Raw genomic sequence first — 16,093 nt, forward strand, 5'->3', positions numbered from 1 at the left:
ATATGATCTTTATGAGGCACAATGGTGAATTTACTCAAATGCTTGCTTTTGGTTTTTTGTTTTGTTGTTTTCTATTTGTTGCCTGGTTGTCTAGCAACACATGTCATTCTTAAAAGCAAAATTAACACTATAAGTCCGAAATAATTTAATAGATTTTCTACAAGGTGCTTAACACTGTATCATAAACATAAAACACATTTTATGAACTGTAAATATTAGAATGTTAATAACACCATCAGCACCTTTAGATATTCCAGAAAGAAGAATCTTTTTAATCCTGTATTCACAAGAGACTTGGGCTTATTAAGCCATAATCTATTTAGCAGTTTTATCAATGAAAGTCACAAATCCTGTTTCTTTTGCTTTTTCTTTCCTATTTTACAGCGCAGCAGCAGTTTTGGGAACTTCGATCGTTTTTGGAATAATTCCACAGCAAAACCAGATGATTCCACTGGGGTTAGTATTCCATTCCATTTTTATGAGTGTTATACAAACATTATGAAAAATTATGAAGCCAATATAACTTTTGCAAATTACAGTAAGCAAAAAATATATATTTAGAAACCATAGCCTTGCATACATTTTTGTGACAAATGAACAATAATTTAGTACCTAGCACCATACTAGGCATTAAGAGTAAAAAGCTATCTAAGAAACCTTAGAGATGTTTGGGAAGAGAGAACATCAGTTTAAGAAGAGAATTACAATTTAAAGTAACATATGAAATGACATACATGTTAAATTTCATGTAAGTTATAATTGTTTTAATTTAGGAATTGATTAAATGACTTCATTGGAAATTAGTTAAGGAGAGCATAGGCTGGTCTGCTCATTTACACTTTCACACTTCTGTACACATTGAAATGGCGGTGACCATTCCATGAGTGCTTTTGTGCGAAGTCGCTTCAGTCATGTCTGACTCTCTGTGACCCTATGGACTGTAGCCCACCAGGCTCCTCTGTCCATGAGATTCTCCAGGCAAGAATACTGGAGTGGGTTGCCATTTCCTACTCCAGAGGATCTTCCTGACCGAGGGATCTAACCCACGTCTCTTACGTCTCCTGCATTGCAGGTGGATCCGTTACCACTAGTGCCACTCAGGAAGCCCCATATACATTTTACAAACCATGAACACCTTAAAATGTAGCGTAAGAAAAGCTTCCTATAAGCTTATTGACATCATCATCATCACTACATTTAATTGAGCACTTACCAGGAAGTAAGCACAATATTAAGCACTTTACCTACCTGTAAGTAGGAAATATTATTTTTATTTTATCATTGAAGAAATATGTTTGAACAAAATTACTTCTAAATCATACATGTCATAAATGACAAAGGCAGAAAGCGACATCTTGTCCAAAGTTTGCTATTCTGTTATACTATCTCATAAATCGTGGGCCAACTGTAACAACTAATTAAAGAAGGTATAACAACTAATAAAATAGTAGAGAGGAGGGATATACACTGAGAAAGGTGTAAGTATGTATTTATATTGAACCTAATTTATTTATTCATGTGGTAGATTTGTTTTAGATCAATAGGCTTTAGATATTATTCACATCTTATTCATTCTAGATATTGCATTATTATTTTTTACAAAGAATTTTCTTTATCATGTCTAATTTCTCAGAATATCTTTCAGATTCCTATATGTATCTATCTATATTATCTTTAAATATGTTTATTTCAGCAACAGATATCTAGACAAAAGTAGAAAGAAAATGATATCTATTATTTCTTTATAAATACCTCTGTTAGTACATATATATGCACATGTGTACATACTATGTCCCTTTATATATATATTATATATATCCTATTTTATTCACCTATATATTTATATATATATATATAAACTTATGAATAAACCTTTATACCTACATGGATATAAATATATAAAATTGTATGTAGCTTTATGGTCTATCAACACTTACATAATTGCAAATAATACAATGTAAATAGTGAGAAACCCTATACAATTTTTACAAATAGTGAGAAGCCTTATACAATACAAAAAGTGAGAACCCAAATGTATTTTTTTTACAAATGGTATACAGTGAGAAGACCTATATAATTTTTTTAGCATGAGGGATTTCCTGTTGATCTTTTTTTAAATCTTTATTTTATAGTGAAGTGCAGTTGATTAACAATGTTGTGTCAGTTTCAGATGCAGGGCAAAGTGATTCAGTTACATTAGTATCTTTTTTTTCAAACTATTTTCCTATTTAGATTATTATAGAGGAGAATTCCCTGTGCTATACAGTAGGTCCTTGTTGGTTACCTATTTTAAATACAGCAGTGTGTACATGTCAGCCCCAAACTCCCATATTGTATAAACCTTCAACTTTCTGTAATCCTACATAGATATATTTACTGTTACTAAGTTTTTATTCTAGAGTTGACCTATAAAAGTTGCTCAGGCTCATTCAAACTTATTGAATAATGGTGGCCTAGCAATTTGTGAGAGAATTTAATGAACTTGATAAAGCAGTCTGTACATTTTTAAGCAAACTGTCATTCACTCATTCAATAAATGTGTATTGAGCATCTACTTGAGCATCTCCCTTAGGTACTCAGAAAGTACTGTTACAATACATGTGAAAATCCTTATTTCATGAAGCCTAGAGTCTAGAGGGAGACATACTTTAAAATGACAACAACAACAACAACAACAAAAAACCCATAAATAAGTATATAAATAAACTGAGATTCAGGCTATGAAAGAGAAAAGCACAGAAAAATATTGAAATTAAAAATATGTCAACATAGTCTCCTCAAAGCTTCTGTAAATAATTATAGAAAAGCCTGAAATTAAAAACATTTATGGCACTTTTTTGAAACTTAGGCAATGGTAAGTTAGCACAGATAGTAATAAACTAATATATTTTCTTATTTCAATTTATAACTTTACAATGAAGATAGAAAAAGTTTAAGTAAAGAGAAAAGAAAAGGCCTAATAGTAAAATTTTTAAGTAGTTCCAAGTTATATTTTATTCAGTGCTTTCAAATTGAGCAAAGAATCTTTGCCTTGATAACCCTGAATGTAGACATTAATAAAGTGCAATGAGGATTTAAATTGGCTGTCCATTCATATTTATTATAGGCAATTTGGGGTAAGACATGAAATAAAATATAATATTTATTAATAATGATGTTAACTATGTGGTTACACCTTCATATTAAAATATTCAAGTTCACTAAACAGATATTTCCCATGATTTTTTATATTCAGGGAATGACTGGCCACTCACCTATTGGAGATGGTGGACAGTACTAGACTACATGACCTTCAAGGGTCCTTTCTTGCAAATCTGGGATATTATGTATATGTCACCCAAAAATAAAATGCCAAAGTTCTACATAAGAAGTTCTATTTATTAAAAAACTATTGAGGGTCAGTTATGTTCTTGGAAATATTTAGATACTCAGGATGAATAGAACAGATAAAGTCTCTAGTCTCATGGAGCGTATATCATAGTGGGAGATGCAGACAGTAAAATATAAAGAACAAAAAAATATATTATTGGATACTGTTAAGTGCTTAGAAGAAGAATAAGTCATAGTAAACATACAGGGAGTGTGGACACATGTGGGCTATTTCAAATGGGGTGATCAGTCAGAAAATTTCTCTTCTATTACTTGGCATGTGAGTGGAAACCTGGATGAATGAAGGAAGACATTTGTAGATATGTGGTGGAAGCCAATGGCTGAATCAAGTACAAACATTGGTGGGAATATGAAAGAGAAACAGCAGAGTGACTAGTGTGGCAGTACTCAGTTACAGCTATTTCAAATGTTAGCATGTATCAAAGTCACTTGTAGAGTTGTTAAAACACAAATTGTCCCCAAGTGATTCTGTTGCTACTGGTCTTAGAACCACATTTTGAGAATCATTCCTATAGTGAACAAGAAAAATTTGAGAAGCAGCAAGGGATAAGATGGTTTGAATTCTTTATCTCACATACATTGTATATAATGTAATATATATATTATATTATGGGCTTCCTTGGTGGCCCAGTGGCAAAGAATCTGCCCGCCAATCCAGGAGATGTGGATTCAATCCCTGGGTAGGAAGGTCCCCTGGAGAAGGAAATGGCAAACCACTTCAACATTCTTGCCTGGGAACTCCCAGGGACTGAGGAACCTGGGGAACCACAGTCCATGGAGTACAAAAGAGTCAGACACGACCTGGTGACTAAATAACAACAATGTTATGTTGCAATATGTATTATAATAATTGCATTATATCACATTATATTATGTTGTTATAGAGCCTTGTGAGCTGTGAACATTGTTTTCTTCTGAGTTAGATGAGAAATCACTGGTTTAACAAAATTCTTAATAAGCAAAAATCAGAAGCAGTCTAATAGAGATTTTTGATTAGTATGTGGAATACATAAAAATCTCTGATCTAATGGCTGGAACAAGTTCATAATTAATGTTACTCGAGAATGTGGGAAATGTGCACGTATCCATCACCTGTAAGATGGAAAAACTGCAGTTTCTCTCTGGATTTAATTAACTCCAAAATTTAAAAAATAACCATGACCGTTTCAATTTATAAGAAGCAAGAAGGTATGTTAGTACCTGGTCAGCATAGATAGATGCTATAGCCTTTCTAAGGCCTCCAAAAAATATCTCTCATCTAAGTAGATATTCACTCATCATGCTTGGCATTTTTTTCTATTTTGTCCATCTCATAAACAGGAAGGACTAAAGTAATTCTACTATACAGCTATTAAAATATAGCTAAAATTATCTTTAATAATTTCAGATGTGAAGCTCATGTCTTTCGATAACACAAGTTTTACTTTCTGAGCCTGGAATACAGGTAACCAGAGCTAGACAATTTAAAAACATGCATTATTTTCAGATTGTTTGAAATTTTGAACACTGCTGCACAGAATGTACAGGAATCCCACAGATTTGGAATCTTCTAACGATCTTTTCAGATCAATGCTTTTCATTGCTTCATTATTTTGTCTTTTGTAAACAATTCTAACTAGGCATATGAAGGGGAACCCATAAATGAAAGTGGAGAACAAAACAAAACTTCACATAATGGAGGAAGTTTAGGTAAAAAAATGAGAGCTATTTCCTGGACAATGAAGAAAAAAGTGGGCAAAAAATACATCAAAGCCCTTTCTGAAGAAAAGGTAAGTGTCCTCTGTTAATCATTTGTATTTTTCTATTAATGTATATCTTACAATATGGAACAGGTTCTTCTAGATATAGAAGTACTTGGTAGCCTATCAAGGACTTCAATATACTTTTTTCCTCGATAATTTTGCCCAGAAGTTGGGTGGAAGACAGTACTCTTGTTCACATTTTAATAGAGGAAACAAGAGGCTCAGAAAAATCCCGCATGTTGTGTGTGAGGAACACAGATCATTTATGTTGGAACAAACAGTAATACTTCATTTCTTCTCACTAGCAAATGATACTCTGTTTTACAGACAGGCTCCATTTTGTTCATCGTTTCATCAGTTGGTGAACGTGTGGGTTGTTTCCACTTGGGGGCTATTGTAAATAATGCTGCCATGAATGCCTTTGTTCAAGATTTTATGTGGAAAAATTCTTCGTTTCTCTTGGTTACATGGTAACTCTGTCTGATACTTTGAGAAACTAGCAAAGTATCTCCTAAAGACATTACATCATTTTACAGTCCCACTACCAGTGTGCAAGAGTTCCAATTTCTCCACATGCTTGTCAATATGTTACTGTCTGTCTTTTTTATGTTATCCTTTCATAATGGGTAGGAAGAGAATTGTCATTTTACTTTGATTTGCACTTCCCTGGTGGCTAATGATGTTGAGAAGCTTTTCAGGTGCTTATTGGCCATTGCATATCTTCTTTTGAAAAATGTTTATTCAAATCTTTTATCTGTGCTTTTAATTGGGTTGTCTTTTTATTGTTGACTTTTATGATTTTTAAAACAATATGATACAAATCCTTTATGAGGTATATAATTTGCAATATGATATATTTTCTCCCATTTGTGGATTGTGTTTTCACTTTCTTGATGGTATCGTTTACAGCACACATGACTATAATTTTGAGTAGTCCGATTTATTTTTTCTATCATTAGTTGTGCTTTTAGTGTTATATCTAAGAAACCATTACTTGACCTAAGGTTACAAAGATTTACTCCTGTGTTTCCTCTAAGAGTTTTATAGTTGTAGGTATTAAAATTTGGTGTATTGTCCATTAATTTTTCTATGGTGTGTGGTAGGAGTCCAACTTCATTCATTTGTATGTGGATATTCAGTCATCCCAACACTTCTTATTGAAAAGACAATTATTTCCCCATTGTATTGCCTTGGCATCTTTGTTGAAAAATCAACTGATCATAAATATTTGGATTTATTTATGGGCTCAGTTCTATTCCATTGATCTATATGTCTTATAGCTAGTCTGTTTTTAACCCACTTCAACAGGATTTCTCTCCCCAGTACTCCATTGAAACAATAGTCACAATCAGTATTAACCTCCGTGTTGCCAAATCAAATGGTCACCTTTCTTTCTTCTTACATACTTCTCAGCTGTGTCTGATGCAAGTGATGACTTCATTACATATGAAACATTCTCTTTTATGATTTCTTTGGGCATTCTGGTTTTCCTTCTTTCTCATAGGTTCCTGTCTTGGCTATGCTTTCTTTCCTGTCCTTCTAAATATTGAGTCTTCCTGAGGCTTATTCCCAGATGCTTTGCTCAATTTAGTCTCTCTTCTAAGTGATCTCATTTTGTCTCATGACTTTGTTTTTCACAATTACATCTCTAGCTATGATCTCTGTGCTTATCTGTTATACAACCAGCTGCTTATTTGATATTATCACTTAGATGCATAATAGATATCTAGAACTTGATATCCCTAAAATGGAATTACTGACTCTCTATGCTGTACAAAGAGTTTGTTTCTTGTCCAGTCTTCAAAGTAAAAGCAAAACTGTACTAACGGTAGATGTTGGAAAGAAAGGAAGGGGAAGAGAGAGAAAGAAGGAGAAGGAAAGGAAAAAAAGAAGAAAGCCTACAGATCACCCAAAATTCATTCTTTCTCCCACGCTTCATAGCAATTCATCAGCATACCCTTCTAGTTTTAACTCCAAAGCATACCTAAAAACTCTTAATATCTCCATGTAAGTTATTCCTGCTTTAGATTAAGTAAACAACCTCTCTTGCCTAGATTACCTAATTGGTTTCCTTTCTTTCACTATTTCCTCCATAAAAGCCATTCTCCACACGAAAGCCAGAAAGATATTTGAAAAGTCAAGTTCAGAAATTAAAATTTTACAGTACCAAAATGCATTCCCTTACTAAGATGTGTTCATTACAGTCCTCTGAGAAGTAGATCCCAAGAAAGGAATAGACACACCAAAGACTTATTGGAGAAAATGCCTGTGAAGGATAAAGAAGAGAAAGAAAAAATGAGCAAGAAAATCCTTTAGAATACAATGCAAGTCTGATAACTGTAAAAGGAGACAAAGAAAGAAGGAGGATCATTCAAATCTCACACCTCAGCACTGTTTTAAGAAAGCTTTGGCCAGATTGACAGGAAGTCCTCGAACCCAAGGTTTTCATTAAAGAAGCCCCACATCCCACCAGCATGGACTCAAATGGTAGCCCCACTATTTAAGTCATTGGTACATGTCCTCGCGAACACAGTGGTGAACTCAGAGGGCCAGTAGTTAGGGATGTCAGTAAAGAAGGGTCCCACAGCAAGAGATCTGAGTATTGGAAGGGTCCAACAGCAAGAGATTTGCATGGTCACTTCAAGTGACTTAAAAAGTTCCTTCTGATCTGGCTCCAGTCTACTTCTCTGAGCTCATACCCTAATACTCTCCCTGCTCTCACTCAGCTCCAGCTAGACTGGCCTTGTTGTTTTCCTCTGCATGTGTGCACGTCCAGTTGCTTCAGTCATGTCTGACTCTGCAACCTCGTGGCCTGTAGCCCACCTGGCTCCTTTGTCCATGGGATTTTCCAGGCAAGAATACTGGAATGGGTTGCCATTTCTTCCTCCAGTGGATCTTCCTGACCAGGAGATGAAACTGTCTGCCCGCACCTCCTGCTTTGCAGGTGGTTCTTTACCTGCTGAGCCACCTGGGAAACCCTTTCCACTGTATAACTCAAGTTAATTCTTTGTTTAGCTATTTTGTTCCCGCTATTTCTTTTGAGTGGAATACTATCTGCAAATCTTCCTATAAGTCACATCGTCTTATCATTCAGGTCAATAATGCAGACTCTGTTACCATTTGGAGGAGGTCTTTGGTGGTCCCTCTCAATTAATCAACCTTCCTTCAAACCTAATCTGAATAGCTAAACCTCTCACTTCATCCAGTTTTATTTCCTTCGTAGCACTTATTCTCTGAAATTGTCTTGTTCATTTTGTTTACACAAACCTCCCCAAAGAGTACACATGCACACACATGCATGCACACACGCGCGCGCGCACACACACACACACACACACACAGCCTGAGAATGTACCTAAAATGTACCTATTAAAGGTAGGACCCTGAATCTTGTTTACCATGGTATCCTCAGTTCCCCCAAACAATGCCAGGTACTTAGAAGATGTTCTACAGGCTTGTATTGAATGACTGAACAAATGAGTAAAGGAATGGATAAAAGCAGAGAATCAAACTAAGCATATATCATATGTTTATTCTGAACTTTTATCAATGTTTAGAAATGCTAAAAAATGAGGAATATTGAATTATATTTTGATGAGTATTAAGAAATTCATAGGTTTTGTTGAAACTATCTAAATATGGAAAACATTTGAGACGTTTTCAAGCAGATGTAATTTCTTTTGAGATTGTCTGTCTTTCCTAATTTTATGCAAGATTTGCTTTTCACTTGACTAGGTGGCAAGCACCGTATGAGATTTGTAAAGCTTCTTAGATAAGCTTTGCTTTAGAATTGCAAAGTGTGCATGTTTTATTCATATCTAGTGATCTGGTAGGGTGCAAATAACTGACATGAAGCAACTATGCAGAGTTTAAACTTATAATATCAGATCTCAAAGGATTAGTAATGGTGGTAAACAGATGATAAGGAGAACATGAAGAAACAAAAGCACTTTAACAGATAAAGCACAAATGTTAATAAACCTAACATTTCTGATTAAATGGTCTTGGTATGATATTCATTCTAATTACAAAAATAAACTGGATAATTTCAGTTAAATTCCAAAATGTGGACTGTTTCAGCTAAAGAATTTTGCCAGGAATACCAAAAGACATTTTGCTAGAAATTGAGCTAAGGATTAATGACACTCATATTTTATGCTGATGTATTCCTAAGTATTTTATTGCCTTGTTTGTTAAATCAAATGCACACAGTGAAAGTCTCCAAGGAAATCGTTCTTTGCACTTAACTTCTGATATGATTTTCTGAAGGATGAGGAAGGTGGAGAGGGTACCCTCCCATACCGGAACAGTGACCCCACACTTGGAACCCACATTGAGAAGATCTCCCTCAAAACCAGTGACTCCTTGGACAGTCTCTACAGTGGGCAGAGCTCATCAAGTAAGGCTATAGAATAAGTGACAAGAAGGGAGATCTGGGTTGAATTAACTAAAAACAATGAATTTATTTCTCTCAGGCTTGTGAAAATAGCAACAAGCTTCCAGCTATTTGATTAGCATGTTGAATCTATGGAATTGCTATTATTTAAAATAATACATAGTATATTAGAATTATGGGATATTTTGAAAATTTTAGCACTGTGGTCAGCAGGGCTCTTAGGCTAGGCCTTAAAAAGATCACATTGGATTAAATCTGAATCCTACAATATAGTATGCTGGAGAGAACTAGCATTACTTTGAATCCAGATTTTTTTAAAAGAATTGAAATATTCAGAAAAACTAAAATCCTGTTCTCTGCCTTTTTTCCTTCGCTTTCTTCTTCCCCCACTTACTCCTTCCTTTCCTTTTCTCTTCCTTCCTTTTGCCCTTCTGTCTTCCTGCCTCTCCCTCCTTCCCTTTCTTTCTTTCTTTTTCTTTCATTTTTTCCCCATTTTTTATTTATTTCTTCCCCATCCTCCCCCCTCACTGTTTCCTTCCTTTCCTTTTTTTGTCTGGAATATTCTGAAAAGAACAGGACATTTGCATCAATTCTACGTATCCATCCAGCATTAGTGAGTAAAAAGTGAAGTGGTATATAAATACTAAATAGTAGGAATATCACCAGTTAGGTAGGGCTTTCCAGGCTTCCCTGGTGGCTCAGAGGTTAGAAGTATCTGCCTGCAATGCGGGAGACCTGGGTTCGATCCCTGGGTCGGGAAGATCCCCTGGAGAAGGAAATGGCAACCCACTCCAGTATTCTTGCCTGGAGAATCCCATGGATGGAGGAGCCTGGTGGGCTACAGTCCTCAGGGTCGCAAAGAGTCGGAGACGACTGAGTGACTTCACTTTCACTTTCACTTTCCCAGGTGGTGCTAGTGGTAAAGGACCCACCTGCCAATGCAGGAGGCATAAGAGAGGCAGATTTGATCCCTGGTCGGGAAGATCCCCCTGGAGGAGGAAATGGCAACCCATTCCAGTATTCTTGCCTGGAGAATTCCATGGACAGAGGGGCCTGGCAGGCTATAGTTCATAGGGTTCCTAAGAGTCATACACAAATGAGAGACTGAACACATATCAATTAGGTGACAAAAAGGAATCAGCATGTGTTCAATAAGAATTTTTCTAAAAAAATATCATTTCTAACAAAGAAGTCACTCAAGCTTCAATCATATGTCCTGCTACAATATTTTAGTGAAATTACTTATACTACAGGATGTGTTGTAAATTTTGTATATGTACACTGTTTTATATCTTTTGAATCTTTTCAGGGCTTTTAAATGGTTTTTTGCAAAGTTTATTTTCCATTCCATTCTAAATCAGCTGCTTCTGTTATTTGAAGATGGATCACAAAGACCAGATGTTGAAAATCTCCTGAATTTTATTCCTGCTTTCCTACTGGCTGTAGAATAGCTATTTTGTGAAATAAAAGCTAATACAGAAACATTTGAGGGGTATATTTTGCATGTGTGAAATTCAGATTTCATTAGTATTCATTTCTGCTGGAAGTTTTAAAATTCAAAATTGTGATGCCAAATGTGGGTAGAATTCTATTAACTTTAATATACCATGAAAAGCCAGGGACTGAAGTAGTCATGGAAGAGAGGATAAGGGAAATGGGAGTCCACTTAGCTATTATCAAACACAGCTTAATGTCTGTGACTAGATGCAACTCACCTTTTTTTTTTATACCAGTCCATATAAAAAATGAAGGCTTCCCTGGTGTCTGAGACAATAAAGAATCTACTTGCAATGCGGAGACCTGGGTTTGATCCCTGGGTTGGAAAGATCCCCTGGAGGAGGGAATGGCAACCCATTACAGTATTCTTGCCTGGAGAATTCCATGGAGAGAGGAGCCTGGCAGGCTACAGTCCATGGGGTTGCCAAGAGTCACGACTGGGTGACTTGCATTATATAAAAAACTGAAGCATCCACAGGGATCTTTATCTTATTTCTACACTTATTTGAATGAATGGTAGAGATACTGGGGCTGCTCCCTCATGAAACAGAGCACCAAAGGACCACACTAAAGGAAAAAGAGAGGTGATGACTGAGAGTGGTAGGGAGACTCAGAGTAAACACCCCTGTGAGCCATTCTTGCCCCTAGGCAGCAAATATGGAATCTCTTTTTTTTCCCCCTTGAGGTTCAAGATCAGAAAGGAAAAGGACCAGAGAGCAAGGTTTAGGAGCAATTTTAAAAGCCCAGTTTAGAACAGTTTTGAACCATTTAGGAGTATAGACATTGTAACACACTTCCTCTTTCCCTGTCATTCACACTACAAGCAAAAATGCTATCTTTCATACAAAGAGGTGTTGTCTCAGAATGGCTTTTGGTACACAGTTCAGTTCAGCTCAGTCCAGTCGCTCAGTCGTGTCCGACTCTTTGTGACCCCATGAATTGCAGCACGCCAGGCCGCCCTGTCCATCACCAGCTCCTGGCGTTCACTCAAACTCACGTCCATCGAGTCGGTGATGCCATCCAGCCATCCTATCCTCTGTCGTCCCCTTCTCCTCCTGCCCCCAATCTTTTCCAGCATCAGAGTCTTTTCCAATGAATCAACTCTTTGCATGAGGTGGTCAAAGTACTGGAGTTTCAGCTTTAGCATCATTCGTTCCAAAGAACACCCAGGGCTGATCTCCTTCAGAATGGACTGGTTGGATCTCCTTGCAGTCCAAGGGACTCTCAAGAGTCTTCTCCAACACCACAGTTCAAAAGCATCAATTCTTCAGCGCTCAGCTTTCTTCACAGTCCAACTCTCGCATCCATACATGACCACTGGAAAAACCATAGCCTTGATGAGACGGACCTTTGTTGGCAAAGTAATGTCTCTGCTTTTTGATATACATAGTAGGAAGTCTGAAACACCATTTTTGCTACATCATAGTAAGTTGTAGGAAAATTTGTGGCTTATGCTTTGACTATTCCTGATCAATAAGCACACAAAAATCCAACTGTTATTATAGGTTTCTGTCTTTGTTTAAATGTACAGAATTCATTATCTGCCTTATACAGGGCATTAAGGCTATATACTTCCTGCCTCTTTAGCAAGTAGCCAATGCTCAAAGCACTGTGCTGCTGGATCAGACCACAGAGGATGAAGTAAGAGAGTTCTTGAACTGGTGGCTGAGAAAAGAAGGATCAGGTTGACTGAATAAAGATCAGAAATGGCTCAGAGGACAGAAGTCACTGATGGAGAAGGACTGGGAGGAAGAATCAGCAATCAGTCACTTAGAACCCCCGCAGGAGGCTGGCATCCAATTGTTCAGCATTGTTTCTGCTTAGTTATGTCCAGGTGATGGTTCAGAATGTTATGAACCTTCAGTGAGAACTGTAAATGTCTGCTTTGCTTTCATCAGGTGGAATAACAAGCTGTTCAGATGGTACAAGTAACCGGGACAGCTTTCGACTCGATGATGACGGCCTCTACTCTGGACCATTCTGCGGCCGTGCCAGAGTCCATACCGACTTCACACCAAGCCCCTATGACACTGATTCCCTCAAAATCAAGGTGTGTGCATTCTGTATGGCTTGTCTATGGCTGGGTGTATGATCTCTTTCAGGAAGTACAAGTAAGGGGAACTAGGGGTGAGTGTATCTTCCCAACAGGAGAACTGAGGACTGGTTTACTGTGGCAGGAATTCAAACAACACACAAGAGGTAAGGTAGGGTGATCAGTCTTTCCAGGCTATTCACAAAAGTTGTGTTTTGTAGATAATGCAGAATCATAGCCTTTTTAAATTAATTTATTCTTTATTGAAGGATAATTGCTTTATAATACTCGATGACATAAATCAAAGCAAGATCCTCTATGAACCACCTCCTAGAATCATAGCCTTTTAAGGGAGAAGGAACTGTTTACATTTTTTCTGAGTACCAAAAGCCTCACAAGTTACTAGAAGTGCCTAGTTGTACTTGATACTTGTTGGAGTAAAAATAATGAACCCAAGGAGACAGAGAGAAAATGGGAATATCAGGCAAGAGTCCAGGAGAGTAAATGCCTTAGGAACCAGAGTTGGTCAGGCAATTTCAATACTTAAGTCAGTCCTTGCAAATGCCACGAGTAACCTGACAATTTTCTCTCAATGATATTTCCTCTTGAATTCCCTTTTCTTCAATGTTGCCTTCTATATTCATTTTCTTTTGCTGTAAGGGCTTCAAACAACACAAATGTATTATTATTTCACAGTTCTGTAGGTCTTACATGTGGGCTCAATTGGGTGGTCTTTTTAAGGTCTCACTGGGCTGAAATCAAGGTGTCGGCTGAAGCTGTGATCTTATCTGAGACTCAGGGTCCGTTTTCATGCTCACAAGCTGCTGGCATAATTCAGTTCCTTTTGCTTATAGCACTGAGTTTTCTGCTTTCCTAAGGGATATTAACTGGGAGCCATTCTCAGTCCCCTGAGGTTGCCAGCCATGATTTTCTTTAACATGGCAGTTCACTCCTTCAATAGCTATAGCAGAAAACTTCACTCATGTTTCAAATCTCTTTATTTTAAGAGGTCTTACATGATTAAGTCAGAAATACCAAGATAACTTCTTTTTAATCCCCAAATTAATAAATTTGGGGTATTAATTATGTCTGCATAGCCCCTCTTGTCATATAACATAATTACAGGTTTGAAATACATCATGTTCATACTTTTGTTTATACTCAAGGGGAGGAGGTGTTGCAATAGTACAAATAGAAGAAAATTTAGTGGTAAAATACTTTATAGATGTTAGATTATCCATTTTAGTAGCACAAAGTCACTATACCTAAGGGTGGAAATTATTAATTTTCTATACTGTCAATACTGTCAAATAGCTGTGAAAAGAAGGGAAGCAAAAAGCAAAAGAGAAAAGGAAAGATATACCCATTTGAATGCAGAGTTCCAAAGAATAGCAAGGAGAGATAAGAAAGCCTTCCTCAGCAATCAATGCAAAAAAATAGAGGAAAACAATAGAATGGGAAAGACTAGAGATTTCTTCAAAAAAATTAGAGATAACAAGGGAAAATTTTATGCAAAGATGGGCACAATAAAGGACAGAAATGGTAGGAACCTAACAGAAGCAGAAGATATTAAGAAGCGGTGGCAAGAATACACAGAACTGTACAAAAAAGATCTTCACAACCCAGATAATCACGACGGTGTGATCACTCACCTAGAGCCAGATATCCTGGAATGTGAAGTCAAGTGGACCTTAGGAAACATCTATATAAACAAAGCTAGTGGAGATGATGGCATTCCAGCTGAGCTATTTCAAATCCTGAAAGATGATGCTGTGAAAGTGTTGCACTCAATATGCCAGCACATTTGAAAACACAGCAGTGGCCACAGGACTAGAAAAGGTCAGTTTTCATTCCAATCCCAAAGAAAGGCAATGCCAAAGAAGGCTCAGACTATCGCACAATTGCACTCATCTCACATGCTAGTAAAGTAATGCCCAAAATTCTCCAAGCCAGGCTTCAGCAATACGTGAACCGTGAACTTCCTGATATTCAAGCTGGTTTTAGAAAAGGCAGAGGAACCAGAGATCAAATTGCCAACATCCACTGGATCACAGAAAAAGCAAGAGAGTTCCAGAAAAAATATCTATTTCTGCATTCTTGACTATGCCAAAGCCTTTGACTGTGTGGATCACAATAAACTGTGGAAAATTCTGAAAGAGATGGGAATACCAGACCACCTAACCTGCCTCTTGAGAAATCTGTATGCAGGTCAGGAAGCAACAGTTAGAACTGGACATGGAACAACAGACTGGTTCCAAGTAGGAAAAGGAGTATGTCAAAGTTGTATATTGTCAACCTATGTATTTAACTTATATGCAGAGTGCATCATGCTGGAAGAAGCACAAGCTGGAATCAAGATTGCTCGGAGAAATATCAATAACCTCAGATATGCAGATGACACCACCCTTATGGCAGAAAGTGAAGGGGAACTAAAGAGCCTCTTGATGAAAGTGAAAGAAGAGAGTGAGAAAGTTGGCTTAAAGCTCAACATTCAGAAAACTAAGATCATGGCATTCAGTCCCATCACTTTATGGAGAATAGATTGGAAAGACTGGAAACAGTGTCAGACTTTCTTTTTCTGGGCTCCAAAATCACTGCAGATGGTGATTGCAGCCGTGAAATTAAAAGACGCTTACTCCTTGGAAGGAAAGTTATGACCAACCTAGACAGCATATTAAAAAAGCAGAGACATTACTTTGCCAACAAAGGTCTGTCTAGTCAAGGCTATGGTTTTTTCAGTGGTCATGTATGGTTGTGAGAGTTGGACTATAAAGAAAGCTAAGCATTGAAGAATTGATGCTTTTGAATTGTGGTGTTGGGGGAGACTCTTGAGAGTCCCTTGGACTGCAAAGAGATCCAACCAGTCCATTCTAAAGGAGATCAGTCCTGGATGTTCATTGGAAGGACTGATGTTGAAGCTGAAACTCCAATACTTTGGCCACCTGGTGCGAAGAGCTGACTCATTTGAAAAGACCCTGATGCTGGGAAAGACTGAGGGCAGGAGGAGAAGGGGATGACAGAGGATGAGATGGTTGG

At 37.1% G+C, this 16,093-nt stretch overlaps 1 protein-coding gene across 2 annotated transcripts in view; it reads left to right on the plus strand.

The window, feature by feature from the left end:
- The window catches only part of SAMSN1 (SAM domain, SH3 domain and nuclear localization signals 1), a 101,442-nt gene that overhangs the window by 68,707 nt on the left and 16,642 nt on the right, over positions 1-16,093 (plus strand). For both annotated transcript variants that reach the window (XM_018053029.1, XM_005674768.2), the window contains exons 2-5: positions 385-456; positions 5,010-5,159; positions 9,402-9,531; positions 12,924-13,075. In XM_018053029.1, coding sequence (XP_017908518.1) covers positions 385-456; positions 5,010-5,159; positions 9,402-9,531; positions 12,924-13,075 — 504 coding nt within the window. The remainder of the gene's footprint in view (positions 1-384; positions 457-5,009; positions 5,160-9,401; positions 9,532-12,923; positions 13,076-16,093) is intronic.

This window comes from Capra hircus, chromosome 1 (genome assembly GCF_001704415.2).
Source record: "Capra hircus breed San Clemente chromosome 1, ASM170441v1, whole genome shotgun sequence".
In the NCBI taxonomy this organism is placed as follows: Eukaryota; Metazoa; Chordata; class Mammalia; order Artiodactyla; family Bovidae; genus Capra; species Capra hircus.